Raw genomic sequence first — 18,568 nt, 5'->3', positions numbered from 1 at the left:
TTATGTTACATACTGTAATATAATAGTAAAGTAAAGTAAACAAACACTGGTTTTAGTTTCATATCCCCACATACACATGCACCATAAAAAGTATTAATTGGTCTTTCGCTGTTTAAAACTCAGAAGCTCTTTCCTCATCCTGGGATGAAAATTCTGAAAGGCAAGTATTTCCAAAAAGTCAGCATCTCATCACTGAATACTAAATATATCCTGAACATGAACTCCTTATAAAATTCTTACATACCATCCATCTGTCCATGCATTTATATATGTGGGTTATTCTGGTTGGTCAAGAACAGTATATCACATCAAACCCAAAGTCTGTTGGTTTCCAACCAACCAACAGGCTTTGGGTTTGATATGACAACCCTATATGCCTACAGATATACACACACATAATTATTTAGAAGAACTAGCCTGGTCGGCCAAGTAGACAGCATATTTGTTTTTCAAATCAACAGTCTGTGGGTTTTTGAAACACATTGTGGCATGAATATTTATGAATGTCTGTAGGTGGCAGATAATTTTTAATGCCTGGTGAGCCACCATTCTGCTTAGTGGAGGTATGAAGTACCATGTTTGGTCTCCATCCTTTCCTTGTATTAAGCTGAATGGCCTTTCATGACCAATAATCTAGCTTTGTGGAAATATAATTAATGCAATGACAGGGTGTTTAATCATAACAGTAGTTTATGATGAGATATGATAACCAGAATTAAATCGGAGAACTTTGTTCCTGGATATTCTCCAAACCCAAATAAGCATGGCTGCCTCATCTTACTGAAAATTTAAGAGACTATCATCTTGAGACCTTAAGTTGAACAAGCAAAGATCACATTACTGCGCCAACTGAAGGTGAAAATTTGACTTTAGGATCCCCCACCTTTTAACACTCAGTCTTTGCCTTTCTGTTGGCACATGCATGTATATTATATCCTTGTGTCCAGGAAGATTGGTCTAATCATTTAATTTAACAACTAATTTAATTTATAATTTCTAGATGTGTTTTCTCCTTTAAATAACACCATGATAGGCACATCCTTGTGTAGAGGCTTAAGTGCTGTGAGGACATTATGTTGGAGGTTTAATGGATTTTTTACAACACTCAGAAAGAATTAAATTAGAATTTAATACTCCTATATTTCGCCTAGTCACTAGGACATCTACAGGGATTACAAAAACAATTAATGTAACATGCACACAAAAACTTACAATACTAAGCCCAACCACGTGGGTGACATTAAAGTCCTATCTAGGTGGATCGCCCTCTAAGGGCGGTAGTAGGTGGCCTGGAATGTAAGGTGGGACCTCTGGTGATGAGTGTTTCCCAAATCTTCGGAAGCTTAATGCAACCATATTTGTTAAGATTTGGTTGGTTTCTGAGAGCTGCTGCTGCTTCTAAGAAAAGTCTCTCTTTCTTGAATTTGCTGTGGTGGAGCATGGTGGTTTTCTTCCATGATACTCTGTGGGTGGTGTCCAAAACATGGTCAGCCAAGCCTGAATGGCCATAGTTGTGTTTAACGATGTACAACTTGTGTTCCTCCAGCCGGATGGATGCTGATCTGCCTGTCTGTCCAAAGTACGCAAGCTTACAGGAACAGAGTACTTTGTAAACTCCAGGCAGAGAGAGAAGGGGGAGCTGATCTTTCGTAGAACGGATAAGGGTAGCAAGTTTGCGGTAGGGCTTATATGCTGGGTGTAGGTTATATTTTTTAGTATCTTGGCTATTTTTTCCGAAGTGCCTCGGATGTAGGGTATGGTGATGGCATTTTTAAATTCTTGTTGACGAGAAGGACGGGGAATGGGGGAGGAATTGATTATTTTTTTGATACTGTGTTCACTGTAGCCATTGGAGAGGAAAGTTCTGTGTATGTGGTTAAGCTCAGTAGTGAGGGCGGTTCCACTGGAACAAAGATTGTGGGCTCTCTTGGTAAGGGTTTTAATGATGCCATATTGTTGTGAGGGGTGGTGGTGGGAGAGTTTGTGAATGTATCTGCCTGTGTGTGTGGGTTTTCTGTATACAGATGTCCCATATTTGTGAAAATATACAAATTAAATGAATTTTTTACCATTTCAATCTGTGATTAAAATTTGGTTAAGGTTGCTGAATGATATTTTTTTAAACTGTATAAGTACTAAGATTTAAAATCTTAAGATGATATCATTTATTTTACCTATGAAACTTTATTTACTTACATTTATAAGTATATCTAAGCTAATCTAATCTATGACCACTTAAATAGAATGAGTGAAGAAAGGTTAACAAAGCAGGTGCTTGATGTCAAGATGGTAGGAAAGAGACCCAAAGGAAGATCAAGGTCTAGGTGGACTGATTCAGTCAGAAATGCATTAAAAGCACGAAATGTTAGATATGTCAATATTGGAGTGCTCACAAGTAATAGATTGATTTGGAGGAAAATTGTTGATAGGAGATTAATGACCTTACCAGCCATTATGGATCAAATACGCATCCTCATACGCTTCGTATCCATCATATATTTCAATGTAATATCAATGGGATTATAATTTTAATATGCACTTCGCATCCATGGATAACCTTGACATCTATAGATGTCTTGGCTGGTAGCATGGTTAATAATAATGTAAACTTAATCATGTGGTGCTCTCATAGTAATCTGAACACCCCTTGGGGGTACATAACAGGATGATGATGTTCTTCTGACCAGTGGCATTAACATAACATTGTGTGCACACATGCACATGTAATCTGTGTAGAGAGAAAGAGTCTCTAGTTCAATTGATTTCAACAATGTCCTTTGGAAAAACCTGGGTTCGAATCCTATCTAGGACACAAAGAACCTTTATCAAGACTTTTCATCTGAAGGTGAGTTAGCCAGCTGAATACAGAGATAACATCATTTTTCCTCCTGGAAACTTTTTCATCCTAAAAGCAGGAAAACTTGCCAGAAATATACACAGACACTTGATAGCCATAATACACTATGTAAATAGAATTCACTTAATATCAGAGCATTAATTAGGGTTTATAAGAGAGAAATTAATAGCACATAATGGGAAAGTGGACACACACACATGTAACAAATATAAAATTATTTTTAGAGACATCTTTTATTTACCCGACTATAAATTATATCACTATAATGATCACCTTTCCTTACTAGGTTGTAATTCTAGAGACCAACACTGTACAAGTTAATAACTAATATTTAAGGAATTGACAGCGTATACTGGAAATATAGATTAAATAAACTTTAATATACACTTTCTGATATTTCGGCGAACGTTACGTTGCCATCTTCTTGGGAACTTACTAAAAAGACACGTGCACACAAGTACTAATACAACAAATGAGACTGAGGCTAGGACGCTAGCGTTTTCCTAAAGTCCTAATGGTGCCCTCTGGCAGGCTATATTGGTAGTTCTTGGCCTTTGGGCTGAAGTTCTTTTGATAACAGTTTCCCAAATTTGGGGCAGTTTCATGCATCCAAATTTGTTGAGGTTTGGCATGTTCCTAAGGGCCGAGGCTGATTCCATGAATAGTCTTTCATACTTGAACTTGCTGCGGTGTATTACTGTGGCTTTCTTCCATCTTATTCTGTGGCGAGTATCCAGAGCGTGGTCTGCAAGCCCAGAGTGGCTGTACTGGTGAAATCGGATGTAATCCTTGTGTTCTGAGATTCTGATATTTGCTGTCCTGCCTGTTTGGCCAAAGTAGGACAGTTTACAGCTGCAAGGGACCTGGTATACACCAGGTAGGTCTAGGGGAAGTGGTTGGTCTTTGGTGGAGCGGATAAGGGATGCCAGTTTTCTATGTGGTCTGTAACAAGTGGTCAGGTCATGTTTTTTTAAGATTTTATTGATTTTTTCTGAGGTGCCTCTGATGTAGGGAATAGTGATGGATTTAGAGTAATCTTTTTTGTGAAGGGAAGGGGGTGGTGGGTTATGGATAACTGGGTTAAGTATTTTTTGGATTTTTTGGAGGGGGTAGCAGTTGGCTGAGAAAGTGTCACGGATGTGATTTAGTTCAGTGGTTAGGGCTTGATTATTAGAACAGATTATTTTTGCCCTGTTGAATAATGTTTTAATAACTCCATATTGTTGTGAGGGGGGGGGGGGATTGTTGGTGAATGTATCTGCCTGTATGGGTGGGTTTTCTATAAACTGAGAAAACCAAGGTTCCATCAGGTTGGCGGGTGACTAGTGTGTCTAGGAAGGGGAGGTTATTGTTTTCCTCTTTTTCCAGGGTGAATTTGATTCTAGGGTGTTGGTTGTTCAAGTGTGTTAGGAAGGAGAGGAGTGAATCCGGGCCATGTGGCCAAATAGCGAAAACATCATCAACATAGCGAAGCCATATGGTAGGTTTTTGTGGGGCTGAGTTTAAGGCTTTCTCTTCAAACATCTCCATGAAGAAGTTGGCCAAGGGTGGGGAAAGTGGTGAACCCATGGCTGTCCCCTCTATCTGTTTGTAGAATTTTTCCTGCCAAACGAAATAGCCTGAGTTCATTGTAAACTGAAATAGGGCTGAGATATCGGGAGGAAATTTTGCTTGGATTAGCTCTAAGGTTTCTTTGAGAGGGACATTCGTGAATAGGGAGGAGACATCAAAACTGACCATTATGTCATTGTGTTGGAGTGTAAGGTTTCCTATACTGGCTTTGAAGTGGGCTGAGTTTTTTATGTGTGATGGTGTATGCACATGTGTGCACGTGTCTTTTTAGTAAGTTCCCAAGAAGATGGCAACGTAACGTTCGCCGAAATATCGGAAAGTGTATATTAAAGTTTATTTAATCTATATTTCCAGTATACGCTGTCAATTCCTTAAATATTAGTTATTATGTCTAACCAGCGTATAAGCCTCTCAACAAGAACAACACTGTACAAGGTTAGAACATTTAGGTGTACATACCCAAGGATCCAGAAATACAACTTAAATTTATTAGCCACAATAAAACTTTACATGCCCAAAGTATTGGTCTATTGGATTTCTGCTCAGGATATGGACTGGTTATTACTAACACCATGTTCCAACATAAAAATGTGCACAAATTCACATGGAGAGCAGATGCTAGGAATAAGAAAAGTCTCATTGACTATGTTATTGTTAATAGTGATGTTTTCTCCCTGGTGCAGGATACCAGAGTGTACAGAGGATTTGAAATTGGAAGTGATCACTATTTAGTCTTGAGCAGGATAAAATTGCATTTCATATTGAAAAGAATAACATGTAAGAAAGTTTTAAAGCGAATAAAAGTTGAGCAGCTCTCAGATGTGAACTGTAGACTAAAATACAGAAAGATTATTGAAAAGAAAATGAAAGAGTTTGAGAACAGGAATCAAACCTTGGAGATTCAGTGGCAAACTCTGAAGAAAACATTGATTGATTCTGCCAGAGAGGCATGTGGTGAGGTTGTGTGCAAGGATAAAAAAATCAGAACTCCCTGGTGGACACAGGAAGTTAAAGAGGCAGTGAAGGAAAAGAAGAAAGCATATCAAAAGTTCCTGGCAAATAAGTCAGCTTTTACTCTTACAGAATAAAGAGACAAATGTAAGAAAGCTAAACAGTGTGTAAAACTAGCTAAACAAAAGTCATGGGAGGACTTTGGCAAGAATATAGAAAATAAACATCATCAAATTCCTGCCATGTACCCTCAAGGGGTGTACAGGATATGATAGTACTACATGAAAAAATTACATCATTACTAACTTCCTATCTACAATTTTCCTCCAAATCAGTCTGTTACTTGTCAAGACTCCAACATTATCAGATCTTATATTTCTATCGTCTAAGGCACGTACTTTGTACCGTATCAATCCACCTATATCTTGGTCTTCCTCTGGGTCGTTTTCCTGCCAACCTGCAGAGAACACTTGTTTTGCTAATCTTTTCTCTCCCATTCTATTTAAGTGACCTGAGATTAGCTCTGCTAACGCATTCCTGGATGCTGACAATGTCAAGTTCTTTCCGAATATCCTCGTTTTTAATATGATATTGCCATTGATGCCATCTGTTCACGCCTCTAATCTTTCTCAGGACTCTCATACCTGCGGTCTCTAGTCTTTGGTCAAGTGTTTTACTTCTGACCCAGCTCTCAGATCCATAAGTTAAAACTGGTTTGAACACTGTCCTGTATACAGCTAATTTAGTCTTCCAACTAATTTCTATTTTATTCCATATTAATTTATTCAACTGACTTCCCATCATACCAGCTTTGCTTATTCTGTTGTCTATTTCTATATCGAATTCACCATCTTCAGTAAAAATCGTGCCTAAGTAGCTGAAATGTTTTACTTGTTCCACAGGTTCTCCATTCACAACACAGTTGACATTTTCAACAATTCTACTTATTTTCATTGTCTTTGTCTTTTTAATGCTGACCTTCATTCCATATCTATTACAACAGTTATTCAATTTAGTTAGGGAATCTTGCAAACTTGTAGCGATTTATTTAGAAGTATAACATCGTCCGCATAAAGCAAAGAGCTGACATTAACATCCCCAATTCTGATATCATGTTTAATACCACTTTCCTTCATAATGTGATCCATATAGATAATGAATAACAGAGGGGATAATGTACAACTTTGTCTCACACCAGATTTAATATTAAACCATCGTCCTGTACTTCCTTCAATTCTAACTGCTGACTTACAACTCAAATAAAGACTAAGTATTGCTCGATATAATGCCCCATTCACACCATATAACCGTAGCGTATAGAATAGCTTCTCTCTTGGCACCTTGTCATATGCCTTTTCCAGATCGACAAAACTTAAATACAGATCTTTGTTATATTCCCATCCTTTCTCGACTATTTGTCGTAAAGTGAAAATTTGACCCTGACAGTCTCTATTTGGCCTGAATCCAGCTTGTTCTTCACCCAGCTTTTCTTCCACAATTCTTCTGAATCGTTTCTCAAGTATACTTGCATAGATCTTGCCAGGAACACTCAGTAGGGAAATACCTCTGTAATTCTCACATTCAGTTTTATTTCCCTTTTTATATATGGGCACTATGAGAGCTCTAATCCAATCATTGGGAATTCGTCCCTCTGTCCAGGCTTTCTGAACTTGCAGCCACTGTAAGACCTTTATACCACCATACTTCAGCATTTCTGGTCGAATATCATCCACTCCTGCTGCCTTTCCACATTTTAAGCTTTTGATGGCTTTTTCTACTTCAAGTATGGATATGTATTCCTGACTGCATGCCTAGCCAGCGTTTTTTACCACTGTGCTGTCATCACTGCTTGTTTCATTTAGCAGTTTTTCAAAGTAATTACTCCATACGTCAAGGATATCTTTTTCTCCCGTTATCATGTCACCTTTATCGTCTCTAACTCCTTTTACAGCACTCTTTTCTCCATTCCTAAGCTTCTTCAACAACCTCCAGAATATTTTGCCACCTTCTTGATATTTATTTTCTATATTCTTGCCAACAGTGTTTAGCATTCTTGCATTTATCTCTTTATTCTCTAAGAGCACAAGCTGACTTATATGCCAGGAACTTTTGATATGTTTTCTTCTTTTTCTTCACTGCCTCTTTAACTTCCCGTGTCCACCATGGAGTTCTAATTTTTCTATCCTTGCAGACAACTTCACCACATGCCTCTCTAGCTGAGTCAATCAGGGCTTTCTTCAAGGCTTGCCACTGATTCTCCAAGGTTCGATTCCTGTTCTCAAACTCGTTCATTTTTTCTTCAATAATCTTTGTGTATTTTAGTGTACAGTTCACATCTGAGAGCTGCACAACTTTTATTCGCTTTAAAACTTTCTTACATGTTATTCTTTTCAATATGAAATTCAATTTTTTCCTTCTCAAGACTAAATAGTGATCACTTCCAATTTCAAATCCTCTGTATACTCTGGTGTCCGGCACCAGATACAGTATGGCATGATATACTATGACATAGTCAATGAGACTTTTCTTATTCCTTGACTCTTCTCTCCATGTGAATTTATGCACATTTTTATGGTGGAACATGGTGTTAGTAATAACCATGTCCTGAGCAGAAATCCAACAGATATTTGCTATTATTATTAGCTTTGCTCTTTTCTCCAAATTTTCCCAAAATATTTTTATATGTCTCACAATCATTTCCTACTCTGCTATTTAGATCCCCAACAAGGACCAACTTTTCCTTTTTCATTGTGTCAGTTGCTTTTTCTAAAGCATCAAAAAATTCCTCCACTTCTACCTTAGTAGAACCTTCTGTGGGACCATAGGCACAAATAAGTCTCATTGTCCAGTTTTCCATTCTCATATTTGCCCACATTACTCTACTTGAGACTGACTGCCATTCAAGAAGATTAGCCTCGTATTTTGTGTTGAATACTATGGCTACTCCTTCTTTTCCTTGATTGTCATTGCCTGAATATAACATTTTGTATTTATTGCTCAGAAAGATCTCACCAGTTTTTTTCTTTTTTGTTTCAGTCACCTCTATTATGTCGATCTGGTACTTATCTAATTCCTCGTACCGATGTTTAACTCTGGTGATGTTGAGTTGGGGCGTGTTTTCAGATTTGTTCCAGTAGCTGACTTTTCGCTGTTCGCCCTGGTTCCCTGGTAAAAACAACACCCCAGCAGGCATGAAATTTTGTCATGTTGTACCATCATTTTTTATTTTGGTTTAACCTATAAGAATACAATTTGGCCGGCTAAATCCCAAATTGCCAGCCCATCCTCATTTGTTCAGTATCAAAGTAGATACCCAACAGGGTGCACCACGAGAAGGTGAGGATTGGACATTAGGTCAGAAGCCCTGGTTGGTTCTCCGCATTCCTTTAAAGGTTATGTGGAAGTCTCCTCTCAGTTATACAGCTTTGACCCTTAAAACAGGTAACTAAAATTGCAAGTATTTTTGTGATTTTTAAATGGGAATGCTGTAGTGTTTTAAATAAGGATTTCTGATCAGGAAGTTTATTACCAGAGAGGTAGAAATAAAATTTCATGAACAAATTTGTTGGAAGTCACTCATTATCAAATAATTTGACAGTGACTGAGATGATGTTTCAAAATGGGAAAAAAGTGTAAATTATGTGAAAAATAATATATTTTGAATATATTTAAAATGAGGCTGAAAATTCACTTGTCGCCTGTCTCTCGTAACTTGTCTGTGGCAAGTGGATTTCTGGAGCTTTGTATATACTTTTTGGCTTTGCTTGCAGTGGTGTAGCTCTAATAGTATTTTTAAGTTAATATTAATTCCTGATAACAGTATTGTTATATGTAATTTTCATAGGATGATTTTCATAGGTTTTGCTGTAGAAGCAATCTGCCAAATCTGGAGTGCAGATGTGCAACCGGTTTAAAAATTTCATACCCTCTAACCATTTATAATTATAATGATGAGAGAGCAGATGGTAAAACATTAACAGAACTTATTTGAACTTTCCTTATTTTATATATCTATAAGACAGAAGCAAGCAATTGTAGTTTTGTTAGTGAAACCACTGAAAATTTCACTTTTTGTAATTTTCCTATGAACACACAACCTTCTCTGATTGAATATGATCATTTTAAGACTCTGTTTTAATGGAAAGCATTAAAGCATGATGAGGCCAAATTTTTAAATATATTTTGGCACTTGAGATTCCAGTACTAGTATTTATATTCATTTTCATGTTTCACTTATGTTTTAGGCCCAAGCTGTGTAGCTAGAGTTTTTCATGTTGTGTGAAATTGTGATCTAAAAAATATACTGGTATTTGCATAGTTAAGTTAAACTGATTTTTATATGGCATACGAGGTGTGGCTATTAAATAATGAGACTGGTTGCAAAAATGTGGTATATTATTACAATTGTAATAATACAATTCCTGTGCCTAGTGAATTTTATATTGTTGTGTAGATTATTAAGATAATCTTTAAAAACAGTGAGTTCCTCTGTTGTTCCTGCCCATATTGTTATCCTCTTCAACATACTCTCCACCTCTATCTATACACCACTGCATACGAATTTTCCACTGTCGAAAGCAGCGCTGCAAGTCATCGTTATGTAGATGATAATATTTTCATCATATGGGCAGGAACAACAGAGGAACTCACTGTTTTTAAAGATTATCTTAATAATCTACACAACAATATAAAATTCACTAGGCACAGGAAGAACATAAAAAACTTCCTTTTCTTGATATCCTAATAGAAATCAATGAAAAAGTTAATAGATTATCTTTCTCCATTTATAGAAAACCCACCAACACAGGAAGATTTCTTAATGCGGCCTCACACCACCACCGCAGGCAAAATATAAGTTTAATAAAAACCTTGAAGGATACAGCTTACAATATTTCCAGAAGAATTACATTATTTAACATAGATCCTCAAAAAAAAAAAAAAAAAAAAAAAAACCTAAGATAATCAAAAAAATCCTAAACACACCTCCCACAATCTTCTCACAAAAGCAAGATTTCAAGAACGCAATCACGCTACCATACATCAAGAATGTTACAGACAAATTGGCCAAATTACTAAGCAAACATAACATTAAAGTTGCTTTTCTTAAGTTAGAAAAAATATCAAGATTTCTACATCCCCCAAAACCTCCACATCACCCTTTAGAAAAACCAGGTGAATATAAAATTCATTGTTCCTGTGGCATCTGGGCATCTGCTACGTAGGCCAAACGGGAAGATCAGGGGAAATTAGTATGAATGAACACCAAAAAGACGTGCAAAAAAGGAGAGAACACAAATCAGGCCTAGCATCCCACACAACTTCCACTGGCCATAATGTACTCTGGCATAAAACGAACATGTCTTATATTGAAAAAAACTGTTTCACAAGGAAATTTAAAGAAGCTGCAAATATGCTTAGAATTCCAACGCAATGCAACAAAAACCAGGGCCTAATTCTACAACAAGTTTGGTCAGCATTGATAAAAAATATACCTAAGTCAGACCTCGAACAGTGTGAATGTGAACAACAGAATGTGACAACATCCAGCATTGTTCAAACTTAGCATGCACAGATTCTGCATTCAGATTTTTTTAATTTAATGAACAGTTAGACGACCATAACATCATAGAATGGACTAATATGAGTAATTTCTCATTTCTTGTGTTTAAACTTTTAGTTACCTTTAACCCCTGAAGATGTAAGTCAAACAACATACGAAACTTGTCAGGTTTGTTTATTTTTATTTATCTTAATAAAAATGTGGTCGCAATACCAGAATTTTTCTTTTGAACTGCTAAAATACAGAAACCTACGCCTACAACGGTCAAAACTAGTCTGGGAAGTTGATCATCCCATAATGTACATCCAAAAAAAAAAAAAGCATGCTTTACATTATGGGATACTAAGGCAACTGATGTGAAGTTGTCAGCCTCCACATACAAGTAACTAACCTACTTGTGAGGATACTTCACATGTAAACTTGGATCAAGAATTAAACAAGAATATCACTTTTTGTCAAGTATAATTTACTTTGTAACCAAGTGAAAAAACTTCATACTTAACAGCATTTATCATGGTATATTTTTCAGTACTCCACATGGTCACATACCTCCAATCTGGAGATGCTACTTAATGAAAAGAATTCCATTAATAACTTACCTAAATATTCATCTGTCACAGTTGTATTAGAAGCAGATAATGCATCAACAAATAAACTGGCTAGGTCTGCTCCACTGTTATGCTGCAAGGTAAGCAAATCTGTTAATATTAAATCTTGACCTTTAAATTATATAACTGAAAGTAACATAAATTGTAACAATTATTAATTTAACTAATAAAATGAAATAAGTTAGTAAACTGTCCTTTTATCCATAGGAATGCATAGGCATAAAGTAAAGATTCTGTTTACTGTTTCACAAACAATTAGATTTGTAAATGCCTATTAAATAATTCTTTCAAGTTTTTTGAAATGATAAAAGACTGGCTATTAGAATATTAAATAGAATTACTTTTCAGGATTCAGGATAAAGTGTGAAGCTATTGAAGGAATCTATATTTTATCTGATTAAGGATAGTTATGTTTGCATATTAATTAATGAAAGAATTGTAGAAATAAGATACCAACTGCATTAATAGAATAATCATTATTCATTTTTATTTTATTTTATACTGAGTAAAAGGGCTGGCTTGTTTAAATAACAAGCTAACCCTTTCACTCAATATTATTTCATTCAAAATAAAACAAGTGATGGCGTTTTCAAAAACCATTCTAATCTTCTTTTAAATATCAGTTGTTTTGTAAATTTTATGTGCACTGTACAAAACAATTATAATTTTCTATAATATGAATTTTTAAAACTGATTGTAAGTTATATCTTGCCAAAATCTATTTACTATTTATACAAAAAAAATTTTGTGATTTGAACTAGCAATTTTGGCCAGCAACTTAGTCTCAAGCAGTTTGATTTATTTGCAAAAGTTATTCAAACACACTATACATATGGAGCATCTAGCTATCACTTTGAAATTTGCATTATGTTGAAAGGGTCATCTTTTGGACTAGTACAAAGTAACTATAATAAAGCAGAAAGTAGCAATTCTGATCTATCATGAAACAAAAAAGAAAAATGATATTAAGAGCAGACATACATATTCATCCATGATTTCTCAACCAGTTTTGGTAAAGGAGTTGCTAATTGGCCGAAGTGATTATACACAAATTGGTTTCCTAGAAAGATTAAAATGTTCCCATTTTGAAAATGAAAGCACATTACAACAAAATCTATCATTAAACATGTGCCTAGATGATTTATAGTTGTGTTCTTCTTTTTCTCTGTCTGCTGGTTCAATGATAAATGGACAAATAAACTCTTTCAACCATCTCTCTGGTCAGTGAGTGTTTTAGCCCAGCTCATATTATAATCACTAATTTGTCCAAAATGTAATTTGTAATTTTTTTAGAAGACTGGAAACCTGTCACATATTAATGGAGGTGGGTCAAGAGTTACATAATTCAGAAATCCTGTTCAAGAACAAATAAAACCATGCCATGCTCTAAAGGTGGTCTCATGCTGGATGATGACATCTGCACCTAAAAACTTTTTTAAAACAATACCACAATGGGATTTGAACACAAAAACATGATGCAAAGAAGGGATGTCATCTGTTAGCCACACAAGGTAAGTAAATTTATTTGGATCACCCTCTTAATCCTTCACCTCACTTTCAGTGAAATGCTTTATTTGGAATTTTTCACAACTTCATTCTTGAAGCATACCCAAAAACCATTCTAATCTTCTTTCTTTCTATAACCATGGTCTCTTAACCCATCTCTGCATTTAAATTTTTTGGTCCCAATAATCATTTGGATATAAAATTAAAACCATGGGTAGTATCATTGCTTCACAGACATTTATTTTGTGTTAAGCTCCTTAATTTCTAGATCTTAGCAAGTTTTTTATTTTTATTTTTTTATTTTTTTATTTTTTAAAGGCCAGCCTGGTTGACTGAGTGGTTAATGTATCTGCTCTCCAGCCAAAAGGCTGTGGGCATGGATGTTTGTGATTGTCTTTGTCTGTGGAAAAACTAGTGGTGGTAAGCAGTAGATGGTGTTGGTGCCCTCCCTCGATGAGTCTTTGGACTCCCTGGAGGTGATACGCAATAATAATAAAAAAACTATAATTAGGATAAGGGTTGATAATCCAAAAATCCTGCTCTGGAGACCAAACAAAGAATTTTTTAAAGCTGCTTCAAGCCAACAATAAGCAAGGTGTTCTCATACGAGGCAACAAAAATCATGTACTACCTGTGATTCACAAACATCTATATGAAAGTTGGACTCAAAAACCACCAATCACACACAGGTCTGTCAAAGACAAAAGAATTTTTGTATTCTGTTTTTTATATCTTCATCAATGTGTTTCTAATTTTTATTTTATTCTATGACTGCAATGAGATAAGCAAAATCAACTTACTCTAATTACACCTATGATAATTTTTGTTCTTTCTATGCTGGCTGATATGCATATAACTTCAGTATGCAAAAATATGAGTATAGTATAGTCTAAATCTTTGGTATTCCATCTTGGCTTTACTTGAAAATTTTCTTCGGTTTAAAAACTACTACTACTACTACCTGCAAATTTCATGTCTTATGTTTGAGTATTCCAGAGTCAAAAGCTGATGATGATGCTGCTGTCTCTGAAATCAAATCAAATAAATTTGATAACTAATTTTATTTTTTGCTTTGAATACAATTTTCAGATTTCTCGTAAAATATTTTGAATCTTCTTATAATTTTACAGGTAATGCTATAAATTCATCAGTATTGTGTTAGAAAGCTATTTCTTGTATTTCTTTAATACTTTTTTTTTTTTTTTTTTTTTTACTTAATGTGATCCTGTCAACAAAAGGCTGAATATCCATAAGCAATGATCTAGTGAGTGAGATAAGGGTTAGATAATCCCATAACTCTACTGGACATAATACTTCTTTCTCAGAAGATGCAAGGAAGTGACACTATTAGAAGAAAACTTTCTGCAATAAAAGTAAAAAAATGTACCATATGTCAATAAATAAAAGGCTTACTCATAATTTTTCTATCTGCAGTCCACAAATTCTCAATTTGTCCTCATCTTATCCACAATTTCAATTCATCTCAATTTTTCCACAGCTACAATATCATCTTTAATATTTCCCTCTGTGCTCTCTCTCCCACTATATCTGCATCACCAAGGAATCCAGGAGACCAGATCTGCAAACGTTCAGATGAAGTCAAATCAAAGCCTTATAAACAGGCATAATAACTTCATTCCAGCATTGCAATTATCCTCCACGTCAGCAATTTTCAACCTTTTTCATAATATGGCACATCTAGACTAATTATTAAAATTCTGTGGCACACTAAAAATATATTATTTTAATTTTTTTGATGATCTGGCAAAAATAGGCATTATTTTGATATTATGATTTACACACACAAGATATTAATAATAGTAATTACTTATACTTTTTTACTCCAAAAAATTTTTAAACTATATTTTTGACATTTTGAATAAGAAAAACAATACTCAAAATTATTTTTAAAAATGTTTATTGATTTTTTCAAATGAATATATAATATCCATGTTAAAGGAATACTATTGAATAAAATTAACTGAATGAAAAAAAAAAAAAACAATACAAGAACTCTTACCAGTTACCTTAAAAATAAGAGATTTAAATGAAGTTAATTGTAAATACACCTATCAAAAGATTAAAGCTAATTAACACAATTTTAAACCGATTCATCAACCGTAAGTTTCGTAAAATATAAATAAGGGAGCTTCAGGCGCGGATGGAAGGCCATACATTAATAAATAAATGTGCAAATTACGATATTATTTCTTTCAATTAATTTGTTTCAACAAATCTTGCAGCACACCGGTTGAAAATCGCTGCTCCAAGTTATATTTGCAAAGATTGCAAATCATTGCAATATAGCCCTTGAACTTTGACTCCTTATCTGTTAAAACTTCAAGATACCTAGCTGGATCAGTTTCTTCTAGCATAATCCTGTCAATATATGTTAATGGACATCTCATTATACCAAAGCGCATAATTTTGCACTGACTAACAATGAACTGACAGCCATTCTCATGTTCACAATTCCAGCCTATTCAAATCATTTTACAACTGCTGCCTATCAGTTGCATTTCTGATTACCATGCCTATCTTTGCATTATCAGCAAATATTTATATGTCATTTGTCATATATGGTATAGTGCAAAAAAACAGGCACTAAACTTGGACATCTCCTTCAGTACACACGGTATGAGATATGTCACTTGACTGCATGTACATTAATAGAAGAGCACGTGTACAGTCTACACCACTACATTAAGCTGTAGAATGGTGTTGATATTGGAAGAAAACACGTTTATTGTTGAGCATTATTTTCATTCATATGAAGTTGGCAGAGCAAATGGTCCCAGTCTATGACATGTTTATGAGAAGTTTGTTCGTTGTTTCCGTAAGCATGCCCCAAGCAATAGTTGCCATTATTACTTTAATTGAGAGGTTCTAATGTAATGGGCTGCCACAATGCAAAGGAAGTTCGGGGAGACCACGAACGGTTAACACAAATGAGAATTATTGGTCTGTGCTAAAGCAAGTGCCACAGTCTCTGAAATGGAGTAAAGGCTGAACAGTGGCAACACTTGGGAATCCTTAAGGAGTGGGGGCCTTTTTGAAAGTCACTGAGGTGAGTCCATGTTTAACAGCAATGTATTATGCTGCATGGTGGGAATACTGTGCACACATGCTGGCCAATGTCTATGAAGATCTGTCTTTCCTCCATAATGTTTGGTTCTCGGATGAACCTACAGGTTTTTTTGGTTTCTCGAGACCTGAATTTGTCCAAGAGAATCAAAGTGAGGTCACTACACACATCATAATTATTTATTACTGTTTTTTTTTTTTTTTGCACCATACTGTATTTCCCAATGCCTATTTACCAGACCACTTCCCCAAGAGGCTCAAATGCGAGGTTCACAGAATTTCCAATTCCCACACCCTTTCATGCTCTCCTGATCTCACATTCCTTGATGTCTTCATTTGGGGTATGTTGAAGGAATGGGTATTTCACCATGACTCACCTTCAAACCTTGATGAACTAAGGGACAAAATTACAATATGTCTAGCAGATATCCCAAACTTTGTTCTCCAAGATGACAGAGAACTTTGCATGCACTACGAAACCTGTCTTGAAAGACAAGGTGCCCATTTGGAGCATGTAATCTACCATCGTTAATGATTTATTCGACCAAGATTCCACTGACAGTTGTGAATGTACATATCATCAAGGTGTAGACATATATTTCTTTGTTAATAAACCCATTAACTACATAACATATTTCACTGTAGTTATTCAGTACTTTTTTCTTCCCCATCATACTGTATTTCCCAATGTTGTAAATATAAAAAGGTGAACAACAATGAACCAAGTACTGATCCCTGTGGTACACCACTGGTTCACCTTAAATTTAAATCTTGCAGATGGACAACCCATACACTTTTTTTTTTTTTTTTTTTTTAAATATTAGTCAGTTAGTCATCATTTTATCTAAGCTATATAGTTTATAATCCGATCCCATATCCTGAAACTTCCTTTCATGCTTAATCTTGACAAAAGATTTAACAAAATCACAAAGTATAATGGTGTATCTATTCCCATTGTTTAACTCAATTGTAACATTATTATAAAATGTGAACAAACATGACTCAAAGGGATAGTCATGTTTCTCAAACATGCCTTTCCCTTAGTAAACCCATGCTGTTCTTTGCTAAGTATATATTCAATGTCAACCCATATTTGTATGTCAACTCTTAATAACCTTTCCAAAATCATCGGCATCACTGCAGAGATACTGATAGGTTGATAATTAGACACATTAGTCAAAGCTGCCAAGAAATTATATTCTTGGTTTAATCCTTTATGCAGGTGTAAGCAAACAAAGTCAGCACCTGAAGCCTTGAAAATACTTCATAAGCAAACTTTGTTTGCTTACACTTGGATAAAGGATAAAACCAAGTGAAAAAATTTCCAACATTAGTCAAAGATCTTCCCATTCTTGCAGAATCTTCCTTGTTCTGAGACTCGAATCATATAAACTGGTTAAGTTAGATTACTTTAAGACAAATTGTGAGAAATGATAGTAACATACAAGATGTAGATTAAAATTTTAAAAGGCATATATATGATAAGATATCCAAAGAAAAGTTGTACAGAATGCTATGACATGGCATAAATTAGACATTATACAGAACAACATAAAGCTTATACTTAAATATATGTCAGCAGTTAGAATTGAAAATCAGGTGTGTAAGCAAAGATGCACACTATCTTCACCATGTAGATCACATTATGAAGGAAAGCAGCATTTAAACTGAGATCAAAGTTAGAGATATTAAACTCCATTCTTTGCTTTATGCAAATATTATACTGGTAAATAAATCTGCCATTTTAAGGAATAGTAATATGAAATTTGGTATGGAAAACCAGCAATAAAAGATGAAAATAAGGAGTCAAATGGAAAACATTTGCATCATGAATGGTCAACTAAACTTATAAAACAATTAAAATAATTCAGCTAGGTTTAACTTTAACTTAAAAAAAAATAATAAAAATAAAAAAACTGTCCAATGCCTTTTATTCTGCATAGAAAGACAAGCCCCCCCCCTCCCCAGCCCTATCTAACTTTTGGAAACTGAGGAACAGTTGATCTCTACTCTTAGGAAATCAGAGATAGCTAGCCCAAGCTATTGAAAATATTAAACAGTATCTAGGTAAAGAGTACAGAAGGCATCTGTTACCATCTCGTGGTCAATAAAGAAATATATCAATATCTTGAATAGCATGGGTTCTACAGTTGATTGATTTTCTTGAGTTTAAGAAGAAAAGCCAAATGGCTATATTTTTTCTGGCGAAGTTGATAAATTATGGCGATAAAAATCCCTTATTGTTTTTCAGCCAGTAAGCGAAACTCTAAGATTGAGAACTACGATCTAAGCATTTCATGCCGACGAATCCAAGCGTAAGTGACCACTTGGTAGTGCCACACCAAGGCAACTCGATGCAAAGTTGGAGCAAGCTCCCTCACTATTCTTGATATTTCCTCATAATGTAAAAACACACATCTCCTAGGAGAT

General features: G+C 35.0%; 1 protein-coding gene across 1 annotated transcript in view; it reads right to left on the bottom strand.

Annotated features, from left to right (window-relative positions):
• Positions 1 to 18,568, bottom strand: part of LOC150097248 (Golgi to ER traffic protein 4 homolog) — a 179,620-nt gene that overhangs the window by 123,718 nt on the left and 37,334 nt on the right. Inside the window, exon 3 of the mRNA XM_090406838.1 lies at positions 11,540 to 11,621. Within this exon, the coding sequence (XP_090262964.1) occupies positions 11,540 to 11,621 (82 nt within the window). The remainder of the gene's footprint in view (positions 1 to 11,539; positions 11,622 to 18,568) is intronic.

This window comes from Typopeltis vanoorti, chromosome 17 (genome assembly GCF_054136105.1).
Source record: "Typopeltis vanoorti isolate ZY-2024b chromosome 17, IOZ_Tvanoo_1.0, whole genome shotgun sequence".
In the NCBI taxonomy this organism is placed as follows: Eukaryota; Metazoa; Arthropoda; class Arachnida; order Uropygi; family Thelyphonidae; genus Typopeltis; species Typopeltis vanoorti.
Note: the sequence above shows the minus strand (reverse complement) of the source record. Positions and strands in the feature narration are given on the sequence as shown.